Source organism: Penicillium diatomitis, assembly GCF_028827545.1.
Source record: "Penicillium diatomitis strain IBT 30728 chromosome Unknown utg000003l_segment0_segment0, whole genome shotgun sequence".
Lineage (NCBI taxonomy): Eukaryota > Fungi > Ascomycota > Eurotiomycetes > Eurotiales > Aspergillaceae > Penicillium > Penicillium diatomitis.
The window spans coordinates 3,762,202-3,787,668 of NW_026623175.1; the positions used below are offsets into that span (position 1 = coordinate 3,762,202).

General features: G+C 50.7%; 8 protein-coding genes across 8 annotated transcripts; 5 read left to right on the forward strand and 3 right to left on the reverse strand.

Annotated features, from left to right (window-relative positions):
- Positions 1-780: 780 nt before the first annotated feature.
- N7539_003329 (uncharacterized protein) lies at positions 781-2,199 on the forward strand (the record flags this gene model as incomplete). The annotated part of the gene is made up of 1 exon (XM_056932931.1): positions 781-2,199. The coding sequence occupies one exon, from the start codon at positions 781-783 to the stop codon at positions 2,197-2,199; it is 1,419 nt and encodes a 472-aa protein (XP_056792890.1).
- A 1,928-nt stretch (positions 2,200-4,127) lies between these two features.
- Positions 4,128-4,940, reverse strand: N7539_003330 (ankyrin repeat domain-containing protein; the record flags this gene model as incomplete). Its single annotated transcript, XM_056932932.1, has 2 exons — positions 4,128-4,549; positions 4,814-4,940. The coding sequence occupies 2 exons, from the start codon at positions 4,938-4,940 to the stop codon at positions 4,128-4,130; spliced, it is 549 nt and encodes a 182-aa protein (XP_056792891.1).
- Positions 4,941-6,093: 1,153 nt separating this feature from the next.
- On the forward strand, positions 6,094-7,615 carry N7539_003331 (branched-chain amino acid aminotransferase; the record flags this gene model as incomplete). Its single annotated transcript, XM_056932933.1, has 5 exons — positions 6,094-6,127; positions 6,205-6,240; positions 6,345-6,485; positions 6,663-7,297; positions 7,379-7,615. The coding sequence occupies 5 exons, from the start codon at positions 6,094-6,096 to the stop codon at positions 7,613-7,615; spliced, it is 1,083 nt and encodes a 360-aa protein (XP_056792892.1).
- A 648-nt stretch (positions 7,616-8,263) lies between these two features.
- Positions 8,264-10,161, reverse strand: N7539_003332 (cytochrome P450; the record flags this gene model as incomplete). The annotated part of the gene is made up of 6 exons (XM_056932934.1): positions 8,264-8,898; positions 8,968-9,333; positions 9,427-9,684; positions 9,750-9,809; positions 9,871-10,021; positions 10,084-10,161. 6 exons carry the CDS (start codon positions 10,159-10,161, stop codon positions 8,264-8,266), a joined length of 1,548 nt encoding a protein of 515 aa, XP_056792893.1.
- Positions 10,162-10,288: 127 nt separating this feature from the next.
- Positions 10,289-10,622, forward strand: N7539_003333 (uncharacterized protein; the record flags this gene model as incomplete). The annotated part of the gene is given in 3 exon segments (XM_056932935.1): positions 10,289-10,297; positions 10,334-10,444; positions 10,461-10,622. 3 exon segments carry the CDS (start codon positions 10,289-10,291, stop codon positions 10,620-10,622), a joined length of 282 nt encoding a protein of 93 aa, XP_056792894.1.
- A 275-nt stretch (positions 10,623-10,897) lies between these two features.
- Positions 10,898-16,083, forward strand: N7539_003334 (Fatty acid synthase subunit alpha; the record flags this gene model as incomplete). The annotated part of the gene is made up of 5 exons (XM_056932936.1): positions 10,898-10,953; positions 11,038-11,064; positions 11,126-11,610; positions 11,668-15,378; positions 15,473-16,083. The coding sequence occupies 5 exons, from the start codon at positions 10,898-10,900 to the stop codon at positions 16,081-16,083; spliced, it is 4,890 nt and encodes a 1,629-aa protein (XP_056792895.1).
- Positions 16,084-16,784: 701 nt separating this feature from the next.
- Positions 16,785-17,884, forward strand: N7539_003335 (NAD(P)-binding protein; the record flags this gene model as incomplete). Its single annotated transcript, XM_056932937.1, has 3 exons — positions 16,785-16,823; positions 17,002-17,361; positions 17,429-17,884. 3 exons carry the CDS (start codon positions 16,785-16,787, stop codon positions 17,882-17,884), a joined length of 855 nt encoding a protein of 284 aa, XP_056792896.1.
- A 1,709-nt stretch (positions 17,885-19,593) lies between these two features.
- Positions 19,594-24,947, reverse strand: N7539_003336 (ABC transporter atnG; the record flags this gene model as incomplete). Its single annotated transcript, XM_056932938.1, has 14 exons — positions 19,594-19,837; positions 19,902-20,282; positions 20,350-20,433; positions 20,511-21,194; positions 21,265-21,315; positions 21,370-21,441; positions 21,505-21,628; positions 21,678-22,037; positions 22,105-22,267; positions 22,331-23,142; positions 23,202-23,435; positions 23,492-23,771; positions 23,825-24,655; positions 24,708-24,947. 14 exons carry the CDS (start codon positions 24,945-24,947, stop codon positions 19,594-19,596), a joined length of 4,560 nt encoding a protein of 1,519 aa, XP_056792897.1.
- Between the last annotated feature and the right edge of the window lie 520 nt (positions 24,948-25,467).

Sequence of the window (25,467 nt, forward strand, 5' to 3'; positions counted from 1 at the left end):
CAAGATGGCCAAAGCACGAGACACCCTGAGGGAGAATCTAATAGTGTTCTGCGCCTTTAACTCGTTGAAGAAGAAGAGAGGGAAAAGAATGGTGCTGCGGAATCCATATAGTTCATTTCATATTGACTCTCGTAACGACTGCATGATGCGACCATCATCTCCCATGAGCAACAGTATGCATCTCGACCAATGACCATTGATCATTGAAAGTGTTGCTCACAGCTGCCACCGGTTGGCGCAAGATGGCTCGCGGCTGACATGGAGCAATTCAATTACCTGATTGAGACGTTTCTTCAATTGTTAGTATGGCAGTCTGTCGAGTGACCAATAGTCTCAAGGGCGCATCGACCCGCAACGATCGAGAAGATTGTTCAGCGGGCCGGCCAGAATCGCATGGACGCCACGTTGTGAGTACAGGCAGCATGTAGACAGGTGTGCGTCCGCGGTTGTGGACCACTGAATTGCATGATGATCTGACGTGGGGGCGATGCTGCAGGAGGTACACGACGGATGATCGTGCATTAGCGTGACGCCAATAACAAGTCGCCCCACAGATCATGCTGAGCTCACCATGCAGCGATGATCCTCTCGTTTTGGCGAAAACATGAGAACAGAAACTATGAGCGACCGAGTAGTTGACGGTTACCAATGGAGAACTGAAGAGTGCCCACGGCGAGTTACTCAGCCCATAACATCGCGACTTTCCCGGTACGATGAAACGGTCTTCACGGATGAGGTAGAGGTAGTACAGCTTGGGGTAAAGCCAATGGCCGATTCATCATGCAGGCTTTACGCCGCTGGTCCAGATTGCGTGAGCGGCCCGCGTATGTCGGTTTTCGTACTGCAACTTTCGCGACAGTACAATCCTCACACACCCAGACAAATCGCGAAGTGATTACCCGACTGCTTCGTCTCGTTGATTCGGAACACCAGATCCGAGAGTACCTCGACGAAATTCAATCAACAGCAGGCCCTCCACTGGCTGTAATTGCAATCGATCCGAATGCACTCCTGCCACCAAGTCGTTTTTCCAGCACTGGTCTTCAGCTCGAGCGACTCATCGATTCTCTGGTTTTCTTACGCCGTGTCGGACTATTTCCTGTCGTCGTACATGGAGAATTGATTGTCAGGGCGCCTGACACGCCAGAGCTGGAATATGACAGACAATCAGAACCCTCAAGGCTCATACGTCGCATTCGCACGACCAACCTCCAGATCAGCACACTCCTCGAGCAACGCGATGTTGAGACTCGCCCTCTTCCGTGTAGTGTCTTCGCTGCAGTCGCAGAACCTGATTCGAGAGAGCGTAACTGTCAGATGTCTGATCCGTCCATGGCAATTGCCGACCTTGAAATAAAGAGCATTAGATCAGCCATCCGTGCTGATTGCGTGCCGATCATAGCCACGCTTGGCATTTCTTTCGCGGACTCTCGACTGCACGCACTGAATCTGATGGATACCGCGATCAGCTTAACACGTGAGCTTCAGCCATCGCGCAGTATTCTTGTGCACCCGGATAGCCCACCTGTGACAAGCACTGGTAGGCTCGCGGCATCGAGCGTCCTTACGAAAGAGGTTTCCACCGGCTCGAACATCGTGATCAAAACCGCTGCAGAGCTGGGTCAAGCCGTATTCAACACTGCGTCATCACACAGATCAAGACAAGGGTCGCACTCTGTAGAGTCTGTATCCTCCTTCAAGGATTTTCCGTCAGAGGACGCCCTTCGAAGGGCGCTCGAGCGCCATCCCGACCCTACAGTGGGCAACAACCTGGACCATTTCTTGTCCCGACTCGAAAGGGAAGACTTCACAGCCTATTATGATTACGACTTCACGGCGTCCTTTCCTGAGGAGACAATTCGAAATCTGGCCTTTGTGTTTCCGCAGAATGCCTTTCCTTGGCAGACACCCAGTCTCATCCTACCGGACTCCAATTCCAATGAACTCCATGGCAAGCGGAGCCACCATAGTGGGATTGAGGTCACTCCAGAACTCGCCGTGTTCGCAGTGTCTCGGGCTGACTGGCGTCAGGGCGTAGCCGACAAATTCTGGCAACGAATTCGAGCAGACTACGGCGCACTTTGGGGCTCCCTGGAAGAGACAGATCCCAGTCTTTCTTGGTGGCGTGCTCGATCAACTGGCTCTTTCAGGCGACGGCCAGATGATAAGGTATTCCTGTGGCATGGGAAGATCGCATGAGATCGCGCGACTTTGTCTCGTGGGATTCTCAGCTCGGGATTTTAGGTACTGCCGTGACTGTCGTCTATAGAGATGAGCACCCCCGCTGCGCAGTAACAACTGTCCAGCTAAAGTATGCAGTGGGTGACTGGTGTTTGAGAAACTGGGCAGTAGGGTATTGTGTTCAGTTTGAAATGTGCGACCCTTTCGTGGGGGGCAGGTGATGATGCACACTTGCCCAGATCCTTGTTTGGCCACACCACCTAGGGGAAGTTACCAAGGTCTCAGGCGCACCAGGAAACACACGTGTGTGCGCACCGAAGCCAGATATGAAGAAAGTCGAATCTGTTGGATATATTGCTGTGTGGTTATCTATTGTAATGTCAGCCCGTTGATGTATCAGTCAAACATGGATGGCTCAAATGGAGGAAATTACAAGCCAACTTCGAAGATGATGTGTGATGCGCTGTAGATAAATAGTTTGAGTTTAACAGTAGTCAGGTGGGTGGCTACAAATGTTTCAGAAGATCAGTTCGGTCGAGGAGTAAGGGATCTGTCCCTTGTTAATCGGCATCGTTGCTAATTAATCAGATGAAGACAGTCAAGAGACTCAAGACACGGATGTCAGTACTGCCCCTACGCGCCTTTTTCGCGCGTATTTGGTCCAGACCTACCTAGGATGGAGGAACATCATGTGATTGGTGGGGCATTTACTTATCTTTATCTGGGCACGTTCCCTGAGGCACGATAAGATCCGGGCGGATGTTGCGATTGCCCAACGATCTCCAATCCGCCGGATGTATAGGAAGGTCTGCGCATTGGTGGCTTCATGAATTGAGGGATCCATGTCTGTACTTTAATTCCGGTCCATGGTAGGGTTATTTACAGCATTTGACAAGAAACTACCGAAGCAATGAAGAGCTTCCATTAAGGTTGAAGTGCTTTCAGCCCGATACGTATGCCCTGTCAGGTGATCGAACACGCTGAGTGAGCATACCAAGGTTACCTAGGTACTCGACACAAAATATATTTCCACAATGTTCGATCCGGGTCTACGTCTACACCGTAGTCCATACCTACAAGCTACATCCATCCATGGCCCCCGCCTACCTCTGGAACCCTGGATTACACCACCCCACCTTATGAATACCAGGTATTACTTTACATTCCATGAAGCTGTTTTGTTTTGATTCCCTGTACCTCCAGTAGGACGTAGGTACCTACCCAACCTGAAGATATACGGTAGGTCTGAGGTAATGGGTGTCGCCAGGCACCTACTACCGTGCTTGAAGTACTTTTCTCTTTGGGACTGGAAGGCCACGTGAGCGTGACGAGGTGGAAACCGAATTCACCTCCAATTCCACTGCAATGAAGTCAAGTTCTTCCGGTGATCAGTCACATCACACCGCCTGAGACTCAGTTGGCCATTTTTGGGACAGATACTAACTTGAATTTAGGATGAAGGACGACGAGGCTCTAATGTTTTGCTGTCGAAGAGAATCCTGAGGGTAGTAGGGTTGGACCTGAGCGTAATCGACGGCGTCATCAACCAGAGTCTGGAACGGGCTAGTCCGAAGTTTGGGTCAACACCAAAGCTTGCTTGGCGGGCCCGCCCGCGATCCCTTGACGGAATGGGCCGTAGTGCCACATAAATTCCCGAAAGTTTGGGCTTGAGTTGAGAACCAAGATCAGCGAAGGGGGAACTTAAATATCAGAGCCGTGACATATCATTCGATGTGGATGATGGCGCTATTAATGGAGTCCTGAATATGAGGCTTCTATATAAATCAGAGACGAGATGTGGGAACTCGACAGCTTTTTCCAAGGGAGTCTCATCACCGAGTCTCCATGCGATCTTGGGGACGTGCAGGAAAATGTTCGCTTGATGAAAAATGAAAAGAAGAAGGGAAGGGAAACTGGAAATAAAGACCCAAAAGCATTATATCATCTCATACACTTGTCGTCCTCACATCCAACCTCGCGTCGTGCTCCACCAGGAGAGTCACCACCATCGCGTGTCCATTCTCGCTTGCAAGGTGCAAGGGCGTCGCTCCACGATGGTCTTGAATATTCACATCGATAAATTTGGAAGCCAATAAAAGTCGAACGATGCCGAGGTGACCATGTTGAGCCGCAATATGAAGAGGCGTCTGTCCGTTTGCATTCTGTACATTGACATTGGCTCCATTGGAGAGCAAGAGATGGACGATGCGCTCATGAGCCGAACAGCATGAGGAATTGGGGCCCGGCTGGCTAGGTTGGTCGGGGATGGAATTTGGTCGTGTTTGAGGCGGTAGTGATGATGGAGGAGAGTTGACTTGGTTGGATGCATTGCCCGCGAGGACCGTAGGAAGAGCCGTATCGGCTGGCACTGTCATTGCAAATTCATCCTAATCGACATCGTTAGATCTTGTTTGTCGCGAAGTGATCACTGTGGCCAACGCTGCTGCGTCCGATTAGGAACAGAGGAGAGGACGGACACAACGTCGTCAAGATCGGGCAATGAGAGGACAGATCAAAGAGATAGTGAGTGCGCATGGGCAACTGTATATGCGACTCTCGAAAGCAACTCCGAACATACCATGAAGAAAGTGCCCGGATGTGAGAGAGAGTCATCTTGGAGTTGACCCGAAACGGTCATGAGTAGATCGAGCTCGGGGGAGAGAGTGATCGTTGCTGCCTGTCCAGCTGTCGGTCATGCCCAGATCATCGTCGTGCCACTGGGTGAACACCAGCATCGGATCTCCCTCAGTAGGATGCATTGTGAAATCACTACCGTGAAGTCGATCGGCTAAATTTACCACCACACTTCGAAGGGAGACTGGAGATTGATGTGATCGAACACCGAGATAGATTCCAAAACGCCGGCGAACGAGAGGAATTTGAGCGCGATGAGTTGTCTAGCTTCCCAGTCTTATTGTTTCTTGTTCAAAAAGGTCCGGTCGGAGAGTGTTCGTTTGTTCGGTACATGTACGGATAAAATCAATTGATATGGTTGTCTGGTACGAGTGAAAGATGATTCAACTAGCGTCGATCCTCAAGTGAGAAGCTACGACAACTGACAACGTGGAACGAAGACCCTGATTGCCAGTAGCCCAGCACAAGGTTCTCGTAATGATTTCTCAAAAATCTAGAATCTTACTACATTAGTCGCACAGCGGAAATGTGTCCGACAAATGGCATGTTTGCCTAAGCATGCATTAGAGTGCCTCGAGGGGATTTCGTGATGACCTCCCAAGTCATGCATGCGCATGCGGCGTGCATACGAAGACCTTCAGATCATCATCCTTCATTTACATGCATAATGGAGATCATGGGGGAGAAAAGCACATCGTTCAATTTTTTCCCCAGGACAATCAAAAATACTCCCTGTCTCCCTACGTGTCTTCTCCATGGGGGTCTCTCTTCTTTGGAATTATATTCCATAATAGGGCGGGTGCTGATGCTGCATAAGGTTACAACGGGGTCGAAGCCAGTCTAGCCATGCATTTTGAAGTAACCCCCGTTTCGACTCCGCCTTGACGTGCAGAAGCGAGGATGCATCGTCAGCGGACCATAAATTGTTCTGTTCCTGCAGGATGACTGAGTCCATGCAGTTCATGTGTGCGAAGGACCTTCTGAGCTGGAGAATGAAGATTGCTGACCCACCAGGTTGAGGATCAGCTTAGTACCCGACAGAAAGCTAAACAATCATCCTGGACAATCCTCAGTCGGGAAGATCAGACCAAGTCCGACAAAGCGATCATTTTCCCCATCCGATTCGATGTCATGCTAGGAGAGTTCCTGGGAAAAAGGAGTCGAAGAGTCGTATAACTTAGGATAAGAACAACACACCTCGCACTGAGCCCTTTATCAACACAAGGTTCAGCTACGAACGCTTCGTGCATTCATACCACACCCTCCATCGTCTGCAGCATGACTTTCCCTCCAGCGCCCGCGCCCGATGTTGGTCAGTAAACACCCACACTAGACATTGATTCCCTTGGAGATTCAACGTTGAAGCACGATTTTGACCTGACAGAGCAGATTGGACCAAGCTCGGCCTCGCCGTCACGGACATGGGTAGGGAAAGAATCCTGCAAGATCCTAATTCAATTTATCAGACTCACGCAGTCTTCATGATGTTTCAGAATAGAGAGGCTGACGGTGGCGCCGATCATCCTTAGTCAATGGCCATGTGCAATCGACGTATTCGGTTGAAACAGGCGAATGGTCAGCTCCCCGACTCGTGGTTGACCCATTCATTCGCGTGCATGGCTTGGCGCCGGGGCTGAATTACGGTCAGCAGGTGTATGAAGGTCTCAAAGGTACGTCAAAGATGCATCTCAGGTCGTTCCCTTTCAAAGATCTGGGCGCCGTTGGGGAATCCCTCTGGCACCAGCAGCACTTGCAACAATAGTGGAGACCGAAATCGTTCGCACTCGGAGGAATCAGCAATTGAAAGGTCGAAAAAATAGACCCTGTCGCACTAACAAACTCTGAAGCTTACCGCACTCGAAACGGTAAGATCCAGATCTTTCGGCCCGAATATCATGCTGCACGTATGCAGCATTCGGCCGCAGTGGTGTCGATCCCTTCGGTACCCATCGATCACTTTATGACAGTGATCAATGCGGCGGTGGCACGCAACGCAGAATGGGTGCCCCCGTACGAGAGTGGTGCGGCACTGTATATCCGCCCGGTTTTGTTTGGCTCCAGTGGACATCTAGCCTTGACGCCACCAAATGAGTACACACTCTGCGTGTATGTCCACCCTTTCAGTAGTTACCATGGAGTCGCACCATTGCCGGCGGTGGTGATGGAGGAGTTTGATCGTGCTGCTCCCAAGGGCGCTGGTCATGCCAAGATCGGTGGCAACTATGCGCCCGTGATGAAGTGGTCGCAAGAAGCCTCCAAGGCTGGATTCCCCATGACCTTGCACTTGGACAGCAAAACGGGCGAAGAGATCGACGAGTTCTCCACTTCGGGCTTCATCGGAGTGCGATCGGAGGAAACGGCCGACCAGCTTGAACGAGTCGTCCTCGTCGTGCCCAAGAGTGACAACATCATCAACAGTGTCACGTCCAACAGTCTGATGGAGATTGGTAGAGCCTTGGGATATCAGGTGGAAAACCGATCAGTATGCCACCCCATACACCCTCCACGTCCATCTCTTCTTAAAGCTTCGGATAAAGCTAACACAAAATCGTCATCTGCCTAGGTGAAATACTGGGAACTGTCAACCTTTAGCGAGGTCATGGCGGTAGGGACGGCTGCCTGTTTGGTGCCGATCTCGTCCATCACACATCGTTCGCACGATGATTACTTCCAGTATACGAAAGAAAAGACTGCAGGTCCAATCTGCCAAAAGTTGTATGCAGAGTTGACAAGCGTTCAGCGCGGTGATAGCGAGGAATTTCCGGAATGGAGTTTCGAGGTGCAGCAAGCTTATGTCTAGGCTGATATTCAGATGACTGCAGAACGTACATGGCTCTCAGCGCAATTATAATTCGCAAACTCTACATGTCCTCCCAATGAAGATGGTTAGCCCGTAGTTTTTTGCTCTTGAATTAAATTCGGCGTACTACCCATGCGGAAGCAGCCCTGGGACTCTTTTATGGACTCGAGAATTCCCTGTTCAGGCACCATAAATGTATGTACTACGTACATACCTCCCTTTTCTGCGGAGCCTTCGGGCCATCCGCACGTGAAGAATATAACACATAATCCAAAATTCATTGGACACTCCTACCTAACACGTCTTTTTTCGACGATAGTTCTTCAAAACACCCAATGAGCAGGTGTAACCTGTGGTAAGTTCTTCCTAGTCCTTCCTTAGTATCTCAAGGCTGCACAGTACTGAATTCAGTCCCCCAAAACCCCACGATCGTTAGACCCGATGGATATTTCTAGTTTGGATGAAACGAGATTTCAAAGCAGCGTATGCCGCGGACTTGAACCTGATCAGTGCAGTAAATTTAACTCAGATTGGTGTATTCAATTAGAAAATCCCCGAGAGCTTCTAACCGCACTTCTCCCCAATCCCGCCACGTGCTGTTTGAGTTGGCAGCCGTAGAGACGGACCTTACCAACCACCACAACCACCTCACTGCCGCAGACGAAGCTGAACAAGCGGTCCATTCTTCGCAGCCGTGACATGATCTCTGAGTTGATATTCCAGTTCACGATCGCGCCCAGGTCCATCCGAAGCTGAGCCACCGCCTAATTTCCCCGAGCCCGGAGCAAGACGGAAGTCATACTTGGTGAGGAGGTAAGCCATAGTCAGACTAAGCTCAGTCAAGGCCAGGCCCTTTCCGAGGCAGCTTCTGGGCCCGATTGAGAATGGCGTGAACGCCGATCGAGCAGCCTGAATCTCTTCAGGCTTCCCGAGCCAGCGATCCGGGCGGTATTCAAATGGCTCAGGGTAATATTCGGGATTATGGTGGATGGCGTAGATGCACGTACCGATATCGTAGCCTCGAGGAATAACATGGCCATCAACGACAACTCCATCCTGGGCAACCTCTCGCCATAATGAGCCGCCGGCCGGAGGTGACATGCGCAGGCTTTCGTCGATGCAGGCTCGTAGGTAAACACAGTCTGTCAGTTTTGATCCAAGGGTGACTTCGTCAGCGCTGGCAAATGCAGCTCGAATCTCGTTCTTCAATCGCTCGTAGACGTCGGGATAGTGACCAAGGTAGAAGAACATGGAGGCGATTGCAGTCGATGTTGTATCGGATCCTGTTATATCCCGTCAGCCGTAAGAAAAGAACTCATGAGTGAGGCGCCCCAGCTTCGAAATGTCCATACCCGCAACGATCAAAGTTGTACTCTCGGCTCCAATCTCGGCCGGGGTGAAGCCTTGATTGGTCTCCGTATCCTTAGCGTCGAGAAGGAAAGAGAAAACATCCTTTCTTTTCAAAGGTTTTGCGGCCATTCTCTGCTTCAGAAGATCCGTGACAAAACGAATGAACTTGTTGCGCCCCTTGATAGCTTGAGGGAACAGCTTCCTGTCCAAGCGACGCGTAGAAAGCTCGCTAGCTTGTATCAGAACCCCGGTCCTGACATTTGAATCTTCGATACACTGGACAATATCTCTATTATCGGGGCTACCGAGCAAGTCGAAGCTCTCCCCAAAGACGAGCTTCGACATGATATCAAATGTCAAATAGTTCGCTAAAGAAAAAATTGTCAGCGTCAATCAAGTCGGCCAGGCATTGTTGCCGAAGCCATTGACGAGGCTCAAAAGCCGTGGAATACTTGACATACACCATTTGCCCATGTTCTGCGGCTGGGACCAGTTGCCCGCAGGAGTGTCTTGGATCAGCGCGTCACAGAAAATCTTGACAAGCTCCATGATGGCATCTTGAAATCCCCGCAAAGCATTGTCTCCAAACCCTTGACCAATGGTGCGACGTTTGCGTCCATGTTGCTTCTTATCGATCAAAGTGAGAGTATTTGGGGCCCGGTGTACCATCGCCTGGTAGACGGTGGATTTCTGAAATTGCTTAGTGAAAGCATAGACGTCTGTGAGAGAGGAAATAAGGTTAGATCAGATGCCAGGACTCTCTTCAGTTGAACCTGTCACAAACCTTTCAAACCAGTGTTCGTGTTAACCAAGACACGATTTGGTGCGTAACGCACAAAATTTCCTGTGAGAACATAGTCAATAAATGTGCTGGGGGGATGGATCAAAGACCGGAATTCGCGAACCATATTTCTCGTGGCATTGCAGCATGTTCAAATGCAGATCACCCGTCCAAGCATGGTAACCACCATAAAGATTCGTAACCTTTGCCAGAACGGGCCCAGGTAATCCTGCAAGAGGATGAAACCATACACGGTACACCACGATACTCAGAACCTGTACCACCACGAGTCAATGATTCCATCCCAAAGCAAGCATCTGTGTGTACATTGGCTCACATAGATGAAGGCTGCCAGTCCAACACTCTCGACGAGCGTTAGGACCCATTGTCCGCGAATCCGCTGAATTGCGTCCATCGCAGAGGAACTGAGGCAGGGTCTCGAGAAACTAGAGGCCTCAATCCCGATTTGCTAAAGAACTTCCTGATTTTATTGTTCGACAGAACAAGGATGCCCCGGAAGAAGAACCACAAAAGACACAATAATGGGAGTGGTACGTTCGATCACTAAGTGAGCTTCATCGTTCCAGAACCCACGAAATCTCAAGGTGCAGCGCAGCATGTTGCTACAACTTCCATCATCATCTGCCGACATTCGTATTTCAAGCCATGTCGCTACTCTAGGCTGGCTGATTCTACAGGTATGTCCCGATCGAGAGAAAAGATGAGTCCATCGAACTCGTCAGCACACACCCCGATCGTGGCTCCGACCGTGTGCCCGTCACCGTCAGCCTCGCACCCGCCGATGTATGTCGCATCATCATGCAGGGTCAGCCGCTAATCCAATTCCTCGCTTTTTCATTCCAAACAGATGCTTAAGCCAACAACGTATGATAATATTTCGGTTATTTCTTCAATCCACGTGGGGGCTAGGCCTCGGCGAATTACCACATGGTCGCTCTCAGCTGCAGCGGATTATGGTGGGTCGCTGCAGGAACTCATCGGTCGCGAGCATACTCACGTAATATGGCATTTAGGATCAGAGAGTGGGAGAGGGATATAGATGATGGAAGTATCGGTCATTGCTTTAATTTATTGAATCCGGTAATGCCCACGGAGGTTTGACTTTTCTCTCCAATATGGTATCGGTCACAATGCAGCCCCAGATCGAGCAGCAGCTAGCATATCTGCTCCTGGTCGAGTTGTTGGCGTAAGTTCTATGTGACCGCAAAATCTACCCCAAGTTCATCAATCGAATTTCGTACGTGTGCTAATTTTCGTGGTCCAAATGTAGACATCAATTCGCATCGCCGGTCCAATGGTGAGTTCTCTTTGGCTTCAGAATATGGCACAAGTACCAGGTAACTTATAGGTCGTCATAGGATCAAAACACAAGACATCCTTCTCAAAGACTTCAATGTCGAGAGATTCATTGAGATTGGCCCAGCCGACACCCTCACAGGAATGCTGAAGAAGACAGTGTCTCTTCACTTCAAGTCTCATGATGCGGCTCGTCATATGACGCGGCGATTCCTATCGTACGCGCAAAATGCACAAGAAATCCACTATCTGCTTTCATCGGCACCAACGACTCCCAGTGAGACCCACAGAAGTCAAAAAAGCACAAGCCCTGTGGTATCAACGAAGCCCGCGGCTGGACCGGCTTCAATCACACAGGCAACTGCAAGCGTGGTTGCACCAGAAGCCGCAGCGACAGTGAGGGTCTCAGCGCAAGTGACCAATGTCGCCCCAATCTCAGATGCACCGACCCCCGCTGGCGAAATTCTTCTAGCCATTGTCGGCAGCAAGTTACGAAAGCATCACAGCGAAGTCCCAGCACAGCAGAGTATCAAGGCTTTGGCGAGTGGTATGTTCCTTTCCTGTTCACACACACGGGTGTTGTGATACTAACCTCATCTTCCAGGTCGATCAACGATGGAGAATGAGATCGTTGGTGACCTTGATGCGGAATTCGGTAGTCTCCCAGAGAAGCCTGAGGATATTGCTCTCGAGCAACTGGGGGGCATGCTGGAATCGGCACCGTCATTCTCTGGCCAGCTGCGAAAAGTATCGAATGGCTTGATCTCAAAATTCTTTGCCCAAAAGCTGCCAGCAGGATTCGCGAGTGGAGAGGTTCGCAACTATATTCAGACTCGATGGGGTCTTGGCGAAGGCCGTCAGAATGCTGTTCTTCTTAGAGCAAGCACCACGCAAAGCTCGTCGCGACTCGGGGGAACAAAGGAGGCGGAGGCGTTCTTCGATGAAGTTGTCCAGCAGTACACGAAAGATAACGGAATCGATCTTTCGGCTGCTTCTCAAGGTGCGACAACCGCAGTCGCCGTTGCGTCACCGTTCGATAGCGCGGCATTGGGAGCAGTCGTCAAAGATCAGGATGATTTGAAGAGATCCTTGATGGAACTTTACGCACGGCTATTGGGCAAGAATCTACGTCAAGATGCCCAGGAAGCATTGAAAGCGCACCTGGCAACTGCTGAACTTCAAAGCCAACTCGACGACATCACCGCCGAGGTGGGCGACTTCTTCCTAGCAGGAATCCGCCCCCTCTGGTCAGCAGCGAAAGTTCGACGTTTCCATTCAAGCTGGAATTGGGTTTTGCAAGATGCCCTTGACCTCTTCCATCGCGTATTGCGCAATGACCTCCCCGACGCCAACCTCGCAAAGTATGGCAACGCCGTCGCAAACAGATCCAGTCCTCGTCTTCTCAGCATGATGAAATATCTGGCGAACAGTGAATCCCTGATCTGGGGACCCCGCGTGTCCGAAGCCAAGGCCGCCATGCACCGCCTCTTGGTCCGGTGCGAGACAGCCCGCGAGCCCATCTTCGAGCCCTTGGCTGCCAACTTCGATGCCTTCATCAACGGGCCCAGTACAGAGGTGGACGACGATGGAAACATCAAATACTCCGAGGTTCCTCGCGGAGATACACCTACCATTGCACCGATCAAAATTGCAACTCGCGCCCAGGCCTCCTGGAAGATCGATCAACCGCTGACCACAATGTACAAAGATCAGGTTCAGTCGTCGTGGACGGAGGGCGTTACCTTCCGGAACAAGTATGTCTTGATGACAGGCGTCAGCCCCGGATCGATCAATGCCGACGTCCTGAAGGGTCTGCTGAGTGGTGGCGCAAAGGTTGTCGTCACGACCAGTAGCTACTCCTCGGCCACTTCACGCTTCTATCAGAATCTTTATGTCGAGTGCGGAGCGCGGGGGTCTGAATTGATCGTTGCACCGTTCAACCAAGGCAGCCAACAAGATTTGGATGGTCTTGTGGAATTCGTATTCTCTGACGCTGGACTTGGATGGGATCTAGACCACGTCATCCCTTTCGCCGCGATCTCGGAAGTAGGCCGTGAGATCGATGGCATCGACTCCCGGTCAGAGCTTGCTCATCGCATCATGCTCACTAACACCTTGCGTCTGCTGGGTGCAATCAAAAAGAAGAAGCAGGCTCGTGGATACCGCACTCGTCCTACTCAAGTCATTCTTCCTCTTTCTCCCAATCATGGCGCATTCGGTAATGACGGCTTATACGGCGAGTCAAAGGTTGCTCTTGAGACTCTGTTCGACAAGTGGCATTCCGAAAGTTGGTCTGCATATCTTTCGATCTGCGGTGCGGTCATTGGCTGGACTCGCGGCACTGGTCTCATGGCGGATAATAATATCGTCGCTGCGGGCATCGAATGTCATGGGGTGCAGACATTTTCAACAACCGAGATGGCAGCGTACATCCTCGTATTGCTCACGCGGAAGTTCGCCAGTCAATGCAACATTCGACCTTTGTATGCTGATTTGACTGGAGGACTCAATACTATGGACCATCTCAAAGCCACTTTGGATCAAATCCGACGGGATATACTAGATCAGAGCACCCTGCGTCGGAACCTCGCCAAGGAGAGAGAGGCCGAGGAGAAGCTGGGGGTTTTGGGACAGTCTGCCAAGAAGGATGAGACAGCTGGACCACCCCTCGCAAATATCCACTTCACTTTCCCCAAGCTCCCGAATGAAGACGCCGAGATTAAGCCGTTGAGAGAGACACTGCTTGGGATGGCGAACCTGGACCGTGTTGTTGTCGTGACTGGCTTCTCTGAGGTTGGACCATTTGGTAACGCCCGGACTCGATGGCAAATGGAGGCTACCGGCCGTCTCTCCTTGGAAGGATGCGTGGAGATGGCTTGGATGATGGGTCTTATCAAGCACCACAACGGCCTGTTGGACGGTAAGCACTACACTGGCTGGATCGACACCAAGACCCAGAAACCTGTGCAAGACCTCGATGTCAAGGCTCGTTATGAGGAACATATCCTCGCGCATACCGGTATCCGCTTGATCGACACAAGCCTCGATTCCCACGAGCCCAGCAAGCGACCTCTTTTGCAAGAGATTGTGCTAGAGGAGGACTTGCCGCGCTTCGAAGTCTCGCATGAAGTGGCGCAGCAACTTCTTCACGAGCATGGAGAAACTCGCGTTGACTTCTTGCCGCAAGGCGATCGATGCGTGGTGAGCCTTAAAAGGGGTGCTGTTTTGATGGTCCCTAAGGCTTTGAACTATGGACATGCAGTGGCAGGGTTGGTCCCAACAGGATGGGATGCACGCACATACGGCATTCCTGACGACATTGTCAGCCAAGTCGACCGAGGAACTTTGTTCACTCTAGTGAGCACGATTGAAGCCTTGATTGCCTCTGGTATCACCGACCCGTACGAACTATATCAGTATATCCATGTCTCCGAATTCGGAAACTGTATTGGATCTGGCGTCGGCGGTATGCAGTCGTTGAAGATGATGTTCCAAGATCGATACCTGGACAAAGAAGTTCAGAAGGATATCCTTCAGGAAACATTCATCAATACGACCGCCGCTTGGGTCAACATGCTGCTGCTCTCCTCATCTGGCCCCATTCGCACGGCAGTTGGTGCCTGCGCGACCTCAGTCGAATCCTTGGAAACAGGATACGAGACCATTGCCACCGGCCGCGCTAAGATCTGTCTCGTGGGAGGGTATGATGATATGACGCAGACTATTGCCGAAGAATTTGCAAACATGAAAGCCACCACTGATGCCGCTGGGGAAGCCAAGAAAGGCCGACTCCCCCACGAGATGTCCCGCCCTTCGGCGGAGAGCCGCAGTGGGTTTGTCGAAGCGCAAGGAAGCGGCATTCAAGTGATCGCGTCGGCGCAGTTGGCGCTAGACCTTGGATTGCCGATTCAGGGCATTGTCGCTTGGGTAGGTACCGCCAGTGACAAGATCGGCCGGTCGGTGCCGGCCCCTGGTCAGGGCATTTTGACCAATGCTCGCGAGCAGCCGGGCGGTCGATTCCCCTCACCCCTTCTCGACGTGCGATACCGCAAACGTCGTCTGGCGGCTCGCTTTGCTCAGATCCAAGAGTCGATTGACCTGGAGGTTCAGAGTATGAGCACAGAGCTCAGCGATGAGGCTGGCGCCATCCCCGATACTCACCGAGAGGAATACGAGCATCATCTGAGCTTCGTTCGTCAAGAAGCTGAACGCCAACGCAAAGAGGCCTTAAATCTGTTTGGCAATGACTTCTGGAAGAATCAGGACTCAATCTCGCCTATTCGAGGCGCTCTCGCGGTCTTTGGCCTCAACGTGGGTTAGTCGCCTTGTTCTTTTCTTTCCCCCTGTTAGAGACGAGCAATGTCTCTCCGAGTGGAGCCTGTCGCTAACTTTGATTATGATTTTGGCAGATGATCTGGACTTTGTCACCTTGCATGGCACCAGCACCGTCATGAACGACAAGAATGAACCTGCGGTTCTCGAATCGCAGATGAGACATCTCGGTCGGACACCGGGCAATCCCCTGTTTGCTATCTCGCAAAAGTACCTAACAGGCCATCCCAAGGGTGCTGCCGGTGCGTGGATGCTCAACGGGGGTCTGCAGGTGCTGGACAGTGGCCTGATCCCTGGGAACCGTAACCTCGACAGTGTGGACGATCAACTCGAGAAGAATGAGTACATTGTTTATCCCAACCACAGCATTCAGACCGGGGGTCTCAAAGCGTTCTCTCTGACATCCTTTGGGTTTGGCCAGAAGGGAGCCCAGGCAATTGTGGTGCACCCGCGATATCTGTATGCCATGGTGGAGGCGCAGGAGTATGAAAGGTACCGCGCTCGGCGGCTGACGCGGTACCGGAAAGCGTTCCGCTTCTTCCACCGCGGGCTCATGACCAACGCAATGTTTGTGCCCAAGACGGAGGCGCCGTATTCGCCCGCCCAGCAGAATGCGGTTCTGCTGAATCCCACCGCCCGCGCAGCCGCCTCGACGGGCTCCGCGATTCAGTATGCGTTTGGTTCGTAAACAATCTGGTGCTGAGGTTTGGTTGCATATATTCAATTATATTGTACTTTGTTTCCCGCATTGCTCTTCCTCACCCGCAAACTGAAATATGAGAGAGAAGTTCTTTTGATTTTTTATTTTCGGCATTGGCGTATATGTGACTGGAAGGCTAGCGAATATATTAACTATTGACTGATCGCATTATCGCACGTAATGTCCACCGTTTATTCACCGGCCAGCAGTGGTGATCAAACATTCCCAGTCGAGGCGGGGCTGAATTTGCCGTTCTCATCTGCTTGTTAGGGGGCCCGTAAATGGGAAGATACCTTAGTGCTTACGTGCGGTCCATTTTTCCTTCCTCCGACAACTCGATTAGGACATGTAAGAGCCGCAAAGCCATTCATTTCAATTAGCCCTCTCGCCAGGTTTTCATCCATGTTCTTCCATCACTCAAAACAACCTATGATGACAAATGATTTGATGAGTGTGGTAAGGTACTAGGTACGACAGTATATTAGGTTTTATCACGGTACCTTCACCAGGATGACTATTTAAGCGGCACAAGGCCCGAGTGTGAAATCATACTTGGTGGTAAGGCTTCCTCTGGACCGCAGCACCGCGCCCTCATCGACCTCCATCTCAACCCCGACCCCAAGTATCCAATCCATACCTATTCTGCAATTTCTCCATCCCGTCACTATCTCACTGGAGACTCAACGATCATGTCTAATCCAACAATCAACAAAGTCGCCATTTTCGGAGTACGTTTCGTAATCATGACCGGGAGGCCGATGACTTGACTGTTTAAACTACCAAGTATCGACATATCGTGCACCTAGACATGCTCAACATCCTCTGTTCTCGCGACTAACCTACTCACTGGCATCCGGAAATTTTGGCGCTCCCATCACCGCCGCCCTCCGCCACGCCGGATTTCAGGTCACCATAATTACTCGCGCCGAGTCCACTTCTACTTTCCCCCGGGGACTTCCCGTCATTCGCATCCGCTATACGCTTGAGGATCTCACCACCGCGCTTGCCGGCCAGGATGCCGCTATCTGCGCGGTCGGCCCTGGCGGGGTTGACTCGCAAGTCACGATGATTGAGGCTGCTGAGGCGGCCGGTGTGAAACGATTCATCGTGAATGACTTTGGCTGGGGTCCAGATTACCGCAGTCTGCCCGAGTTTCGAGCGCCTCATCTCCGTCGCCGTGCGGGCTGGGACTGTGCGCGAGCCAAGGCCGAGACCAATCCTAACTTTACTTTTACTGGTATCACTTCTGGGAACCCTATCGACTGGGTGAGTTTTTGATTTGATTCTAAACTTTGTTCTCGGGCGCATTCCAACATTTACTCATGTTCAACAGGCTATCAAGAAATTTCCCCTGATGGGCTTCGACATTGCCCAATCCTCCGCCACAATCTACGATACAGGAACCGAGAATTTCACTGGCACAACCCTCGCAGGTATCGGGCAGTCGGTTGTGGGTGTCCTGCAGCACCCCAGTGAAACGTCAAACCGATTCGTCAAAGTCCTGTCGATCAAAACCAACCAGAACGAACTTCTAGAGGCTTTCCAACGCAGCACAGGTCAAGAATGGTCGGTGCGGCACGCCTCCGTCCAAGATGTTGCTCAGAAGGGTCGACAGAAGTTTCAGGCTGGACTGGGTGGTTGGGCACTTGAAATGGTCGTTGCGCAGATGTATGATGAAGGACAAGCCCGATGTGTTGTGGCGCCTTCGTGGGAGGAGTCCGATGCACCACTTCTGGGAGTCGAAAATGAGACTGCCGAAGGGGTGGTGGCCAAAGTGCTACAGAGTTGAATTATGTGCAGTCGGCTGCTCTGGGATGGCTTATAATCTGGCCATACAAACGCTTGAGGATCGTTATGGATCATTTGACTGAATCAAAGATGAAGATGAAAGCTTGGGGCTTGACCATGGCGGCGTTGCCCAACTGGGCAGCTGTCTATGCAATGATTACTCGAGATCAAATTCTACAATTCTATATCTGAGGTACTTTATCAAGCTAGTAAAGGTAGGCAAGCATTCGGTCTACATGCTTCGAATTACCGTAGGTGACCGCTGGAGCATCTCCTACCTGGTAGGTCCCCTCCTGACCTGAATTTCGAGCCCATAAATTTTCATGCTCCTTCAGTACGAGGATATCAAGTATCTTTGACAATAATTTCCTGCGTTCTGATTTTCAAATAAACAGACTCACGTGATTGAAAAAAGAAATCATTCGTATCCTATTTGAAAGATTTTTAAAACGTCATAAGGTCAGGCATCATGGTCGTCGCCATCATCTCCAGCTTTCCATCCGCTCCCTATCAGCCAGTTATGGCCTGGTTTCTTCCCACCAAGACCCCCTCTCGCCCCTCGGAAGATCAAGCGTTTTGCGCGGTGCGCTTGACGAATGCAAATTCAATGAACCTTATCTAATCGACGGTTACTGAATGAGTTATCTTCAACCGCAGAGGATGCATGGTTTACGGCTACCAATCTACTAGCGGAATTCTGATTAAAGACGATCGGAGTCTTGTCGAGTTGCGTTTCCTATCGGCTCCACTCTTCTTCCCATCAGAGCGCTCGCCCAGTGCCGAAGAAGAAGATGATGAATTCTGCAATTTCATGTAACACGTTGGGGCGGAGCTTTGGCCGAGCCACGAGGTATAGTTCAGCTATTACGCCACTGCGGCAGTCGACACTGGAAGAAAAGAAAACTATTTATTATGGCTGGCTGGTAGATGGAGTAGGTGTGTGGGCCTTGAGATATGAGAGCGCTTTATATCGGCCCAGAGATTTCGGCGGATTGAGTTTTGCGATGGATGGAATGATTGAGATTGTGAAAGAGTTTGGCGCTACCTTTTCTGAGGACCCGACACAAGTAGAAGAACTTCGCGGCGTCAAATTTCTGGAAGTTCACGGAGTCTGAGGCCGCCTGCGTCTTGGATACTTTGGGTTTTAAGATTATGTTCATTTGATGCAATGTATGTACGATTGTACACACGACGCGTGGTGAGTGACTGCCATTTCAAACACATTTGCGATATACCAACCTTAGCTTTGGTAAGTTCTGAAGACTGCCGAGAAGGTCTCCTCCTGGAATAGAAGATGGATGTCAAATGTGACTCTCCTGGTACAAACGTACATGTAATGAGTAATCTGCCTAGTAGCGCAAGATCACCGCTGTGGAGGCAGCCCTCGGCTATTCTACAAGGTCTGGAACTATGACTGCCTATCTTTTTCAAATCAACCTAAGAACAAATTCGTGTTGTCAGGTCTACGTCACAATAGGTAGAGACCGGCAGTTTGCTTTCACTCGGGAGGAAGTTGGAACATATCGTTGGAGCAATCGATCGGAGACATCCATATCCCCCGTGTGATTGTCCACGAACACTTGTAATGTGTAGTGTTCGCAGCTGGAGGTCTTCGTACGCAAAAAAGTGCGAACCCTGGATGATTCGAACACATTAAAGTCATTTGCAAAAACATAACCACAACACCATAAATCTACCACTACAGCTATACTAGATGGCCATAGGTGTACGAGTAGATCCACGACCCAAATCCCAATAGAGTTCCGAGAATGCGCCCTTCTGTTCCAACAGTTCTCTGGGTGGGCCCTGCTCCTTGACCCGGCCGTTCTCCATGACAATGACCTCGTCAAAATCGACGATTGTTTCCAGACGGTGGGCAATTGCGATGACGGTATGCGAGGCAAACTCGGTACGAATCAAGGATTGCATGAGTTCGTCGGTTTTCATATCGATACTGTAGGTTACAAAACGTCAGAATTGCTGGCTTTGAGTAGATCTCCTGAAGCCTGATCACGTACCTGCTTGTTGCCTCATCTAGAATCAGAATCTTGCCTTCGACTCTCACCATGGCGCGTGCGAAACACAAAAGCTGTTTCTGACCAGGCGAGAATGTTTCCGGATTAATGTCAGCATCGAGACCGCCAAGGCTCTCAACAACTTCCCACAGTTGCACTTTTTTCAGTGCGTCAATCAGGAGCTCGTCATCCACACCGCCGCCTGGATTCATGTTGACACGAATCGAGCACGAAGGAAGGAGGAAAGGTTCTTGAGGAATACAGTTCAATCGGGCGCGGAGCGGGTGTCGTTGCACGGTAAATATATCAAGCCCATCGATGATGATGAAACCGCTTGAGGGTTCAATGAGCCGGAACAGCGAGGAGACAAAAGTTGATTTCCCACTAAACGAGTATCAATGAGTTTTAGCTTTGATAGATTGACACCATGAACGGCAAATTCTTGACTCACCTTCCACTTCGGCCGCAAATACCCACCTTGCTACCCGGTCGGATCGATAACGAGACGTTGTCGATGGCACGATTGGCACTATCCCTAGTGGCAGACAATCATCATGAGCACACATACCTCTTTCATGAAAGCGATCAAAATCCTCAAAGGGCTCATCCTACTTGTAAGAAGCCACGAGATCAGTGATCTGAATCTCGCCATGTTCAGGCCAAGAGGCCGGCGGGTCCACCGTCTCGGCTTCTTGATGCTCCGAGTCGACCGTGCGATGGAAGTGCCGGATACGGGCAACAGCACCAATAGATGTCTCCAGCACTGTCCATTGCATGATGAGCCCTTGCAAATTTTCAGTGAACGTGACGATGTTTAGGAGAGCAACGCCCAGGAAACCAGCACTCAAGCTGCCGCGTGTGGCAACAGCAATGCCTACAAGCACAACTGCGAACCCGGCAACACACAAAGCAATCACCAATTCCAACCAGCGTTGGATGGCAAACAGCAAGTAGAATGGTTTTTGGCTAGAGTTGATCAGTTCTGCGTTTTTCTTACGGTACTGCGATTCCCACTTGAAGCTGCGAACGGTGGTCAGGCCATTGAGCGTGTCAAGGAAGTGTGAAATCAACGGGGCCTTGGCCTCGATGTCGAGGTATCGAATCTGTCGAGATGTTCGCAGGTAAAATCTCTGCACACACCAGAATGCAAACAAGCAGGCCGGAATAGTGGCAGCAATGTAGCTAGTAGAGATACAGACCACCACCATCTGGGCGACGCATGTGAAGAAAGTTAGGATGGTGTTGAGGACGGCGAGTGGAAGCTCCATGTCGATCAGCTGAAGGTCTTGACTGAATCTGTAGAAGGTTAGCTCATCTTCTTTTAGATTTTCCAATATCATACAAGCTCGATTTCGTGGAACCTTACCGATTGGTTGTCTGACCGACGTCCGTTGTGTGGAAGAACGACATGGGAGAACTGCGAGAAATAGCTTAGCTGAAGGCCAGAAGATCCCCGCGCGCAAGGACTTACTCCAAGACCTTTTTCAGGAGCAGGCCATGCATAGAACGGGCGGCACGAGCAACCAGATTGGACATCAGATGCCTATAGACTGCCGTATTAGAAGAGAAAAATCGAGAGGGTACTGATTGTAGGGATCAAACCCACCAACAGGCCAAGACGAGCGTGGAAACAGCCATAACTGCAATCCAGCCATAGATTCCAAGCCAGTAGCCAAGGTTATCATTGGGATATTTCAAGTTGTCGGCCGTCCACCATTGCACCCAGATCGCTGCACGAGTCAGTATGATTAAGATGAGATTGACGTGGAAGAAACGTACTTGGGAAAGCAATGCCCACCACGTAGCAGCAGATTAGCAAGACGAAAATAAGAGATCGCCAGATTCCCAGAATATTCATATAATACCAGTAGATGGACATATCACCTGTTCGTCGTCCATCTGTGAGCGGTGGAGCTTCGAGATTCAGACTGGCAAGACTCAGTGGACGGTGCATCTTAGTCTCTGGAGCGGCTGTGATTTCCATATCATCATCTGCCACCTGCTTGCTGCCTTCAGGAACCGAAAGCGTCTGAATGTAGCTCTCTGGTCGGTCCATCAACTCTTTGTAAGAGCCTTGCTCAGCAATGCTGCCTGTCTTGGACAGTGCAATAACGTGATCTGCGACGGGAAGACGAGAAACTGGAAACCAAGAATCAGTCGAGACAGTTTGAAGGGTTTCGTGGACTACCAATTTGCAGAGACCTACCACTGTTACTAGTCATGATAATTGTTGTTCCCATTCTGCGAAGCAGGCCTCCGGGAGCAAAGAGATTATTGAAGATGGTCTCCTCCGTCGTACGATCAAGGCCGCTAAGCGCATCGTCGAGGATGATTGTCTCCGCTCGCGAGTAAACTGCACGCGCAATGGCCTAGTGTCCAAATCTTTAGTCTCGAGTTAATCCATGGCAGAAAGTCACAGTAGCGGGACGTACCACACGCTGCTTTTGCCCACCACTGAGTGTTGCACCCCCAGATCCCAGAAGACCCTGGTCCCGATTTGGAAGATCAAGAATGTCCTTCTCTAACACACAAGCTTGGATAACCGTGTTGTACCAAGCAAGATCAAAAAGAGACTCTCCAAGAATGTTGTCTTGCATACTGTGGTTCGTCAACCATGGGACTTGCGCACAATAAGCGATTGCGCCAGCCTTGACATGAAGTGTTCCTGTCACTATAGGTGTTTCTCGCAGTAACATGCGGACAAAGGTTGATTTGCCGCAGCCCACAGGACCCACTATGATATTGAGAGTTCCCCGTTGGATATTGAAGGAAGCATCTTTGATAACATTTGGCTTCTCTTCATCCCAGCCAGTGCTGCGGTTCTCTGCTACAAAGTCCAATTGTGGATATGAATCGGAACCAGGGAAAGTTTCGCCAACTGAGACTCGGGGATAGTCGACGCCTTGCTTCTCCTTCATATCTGGTGCCAGAGTCTGAAGCTGGACTTCAGAATTAACGGTGAGAGTGCTGTGAGAGGTTGATGCGTCGTCCTCGGGTTCGATTGACATACCGTCATCACGGGGAGAGCTCTGCAAGAACAAGTTAATGCGCTTGATTGACCCAACGGCTGTCGCAATACCTGTTACTGCCTCGACAAGATTGGAGAGTGGAGTTGAGAGAAGAGTGAACAGTGTCAAGGAGGTGAAAGCCCGGGCTGGTGTCAGCGTGCCGTCGCCGGAGGACCGGGCATTGAGAGAATAGATCAAGAAAGCTGCTAAAGGGGATACAGATTGATTACTGTATGCTGTAATACAAGGAACTCATCAGTTCGTGGAAAATATCAAGAAAGTTGCTCACTCTTACCAACGGCGACCACCAAGATCAAAAGACGACGGAATCGCTCGGACATGCGAACTTCGTGGGCCCGCATAGTTTGAATGATGTTGTACAGATTATCAGTCAGTCCAGCCATGCGGACACCCTTGACAGATCCGAGTACCTGGGAGGTGATGTCCACACGGTGCTCAATTGCCTCCAGCCAAAGCTTTTGACGCGGACCAGCCAGAGCAGAGATCAGCACACACATCAGCATGCAGACTGCAGAATAGATCAGTATGAGATTGAGAAAGCCTTCAATGGGAAAAGTATTATACCAATGACGACGACGATGGGAGCAATGCTTGCGATTCCGAGTTGCCTCCATAGCAGGTATAATGCAATTGGGATCTCGACAATACATGCCCAGACGTCGTGAACATATCGCAAGCCACTGGCGATGCGCTCAATGTCTGCGTTCATGAGGGTTACAGGCGCATTGGAATCGATGTCGCTCTCCCGCATAACGGTCATGTGTCGGAAGATCATGTCAACCAAACTTGCTCGCATCATGGACACCAACCGATAAGCTTGGTGCTGAGCAAGTGCCGTCGAGATCTAATACTGTCAGGCCGGATCTTGCAGTAGAAAGCTCCGAGCTTAGTACGCACCGCAATACCCGTATACGTGATGGCGAACGCGCCAACCAACGAATAGCCTCGATTCATCGTGTTCTCTGTGGTCGTTTCATCGACCCAGCTCACGGTTGTGTCGACCAAGAATGGTTGCGCAAAAACGAAGCCAATTTGCAGAAGCCGTGGCAAGATTCCGACAAGGAATGTTCCTGCAAAGTATCTGGTCGATGCCCACAGCAAGCTGTGGGGTGAATTAATGTTGCCGCCTGTCCAACAAATGACGATGTCAGAAACACTCGCGGCTTTCTTCCAAGAGATGGAAATGGAAAACCTACTCTTTCGCCAGAGCCTCTCGAGTCCATTTGGGGTGACCCCCTTTGCACAGAACGAGTCATCAAGGGCAGGTAGAAGCTCCACAGTTAAATCTGTCTTGTTGCCCAGCAGTAGCAGTGGGTTGATCCATGTGAAGAAGCTCAGGCCGAGCACACCGGTAGCCGACTCTGGTGGCGGGTTCTGGTAGGCGCGCTTGAGAATCGAGGTTTTCGGAATCGACTCAACAATCAGGGTGATCACTCTCAGACACAGATTCACTGTGTACAGAATGGGGATGGCCCGTGTTGTGTTGATGAAGTACAATGTGCGGGCTTCTGGCAGCGACAACACGACCGAGAGGAAAAGATACCCGGCGTTAACAGTCGATGGTCGAATCGACCGTGAATGTTCATATTGTGACAGCACTCCCAGCACAACGTAGGCAGCCAGTGTAACCACGGCGGTTCCGATCGTTGCACGGGTTCTCTGTGCCAGTGAGGAGGCCCAAAGACCGAGTAGCGCGACCTGGATAATTGCAAGAAAGACATACAGAACCTATCCCGAATGTCAACCAGAAACTTTCATCATAAACTACTTGAATGCTCACCAGCTTGACCGTCGCCCAATATCCCCCTTGAGTTTTGATAGATTGCTTTCGCAAATTGAACAATCTCGGGAGAGCCCATACGAGAAAGACGGCTGTGACCGGAAGGGACAGGATCACCGATTCAAAATACCATGTGAAGTCGAACCCAGAAGCGCATACTTCACTGACGATGGGTCCAAAGTGATCTTCCACGTCGGTTGAGCAGACGATCGTCCGAGGTCGCATCCATGATGCTGCCATCACTCAAAACTGCGCACACCGGGAAGGATGCCAAGATTGCGTGAGTGAAATTGTGTTGAGACTGCAGATCTCTTCCTCGCACATCGCCTTTCTTTTGCTTCTGTTCTCTTTTTGCCTTCGATGTTTTTTTGTGTCCTGAGTAGATGTTTCGCTTGATGAAGAAATGGCATCAGCTGGGAGATGTAAGGTAAAGTGAACCAGATGCGTGGGGCTGACACAACGTGGTATGAGATGAAGGCAGTGCATGTAGTCTCCAAGTAATCCATCAACAGACTCCGTCAGCTACCTTCTAGAACATGGGCTCCCAGGCTCCACGAAGAAAGCGCCGAAATTAAATTGGGTGTTCCTTTGGTGCTCTATCAGATTGGGGGTAAGCGATGATGTGAGATGGCAAGTCTATTGAATTGGATGACTCTACTTCGAGTGGGTGGTGGCCGATCAGGGGCGGAGGTGGAGGCGCTACGCCCCTCCGCTTAGCGTGCAGTTGGCCGCTGCAGGGTGAGCATTAGGGCAAGAAATG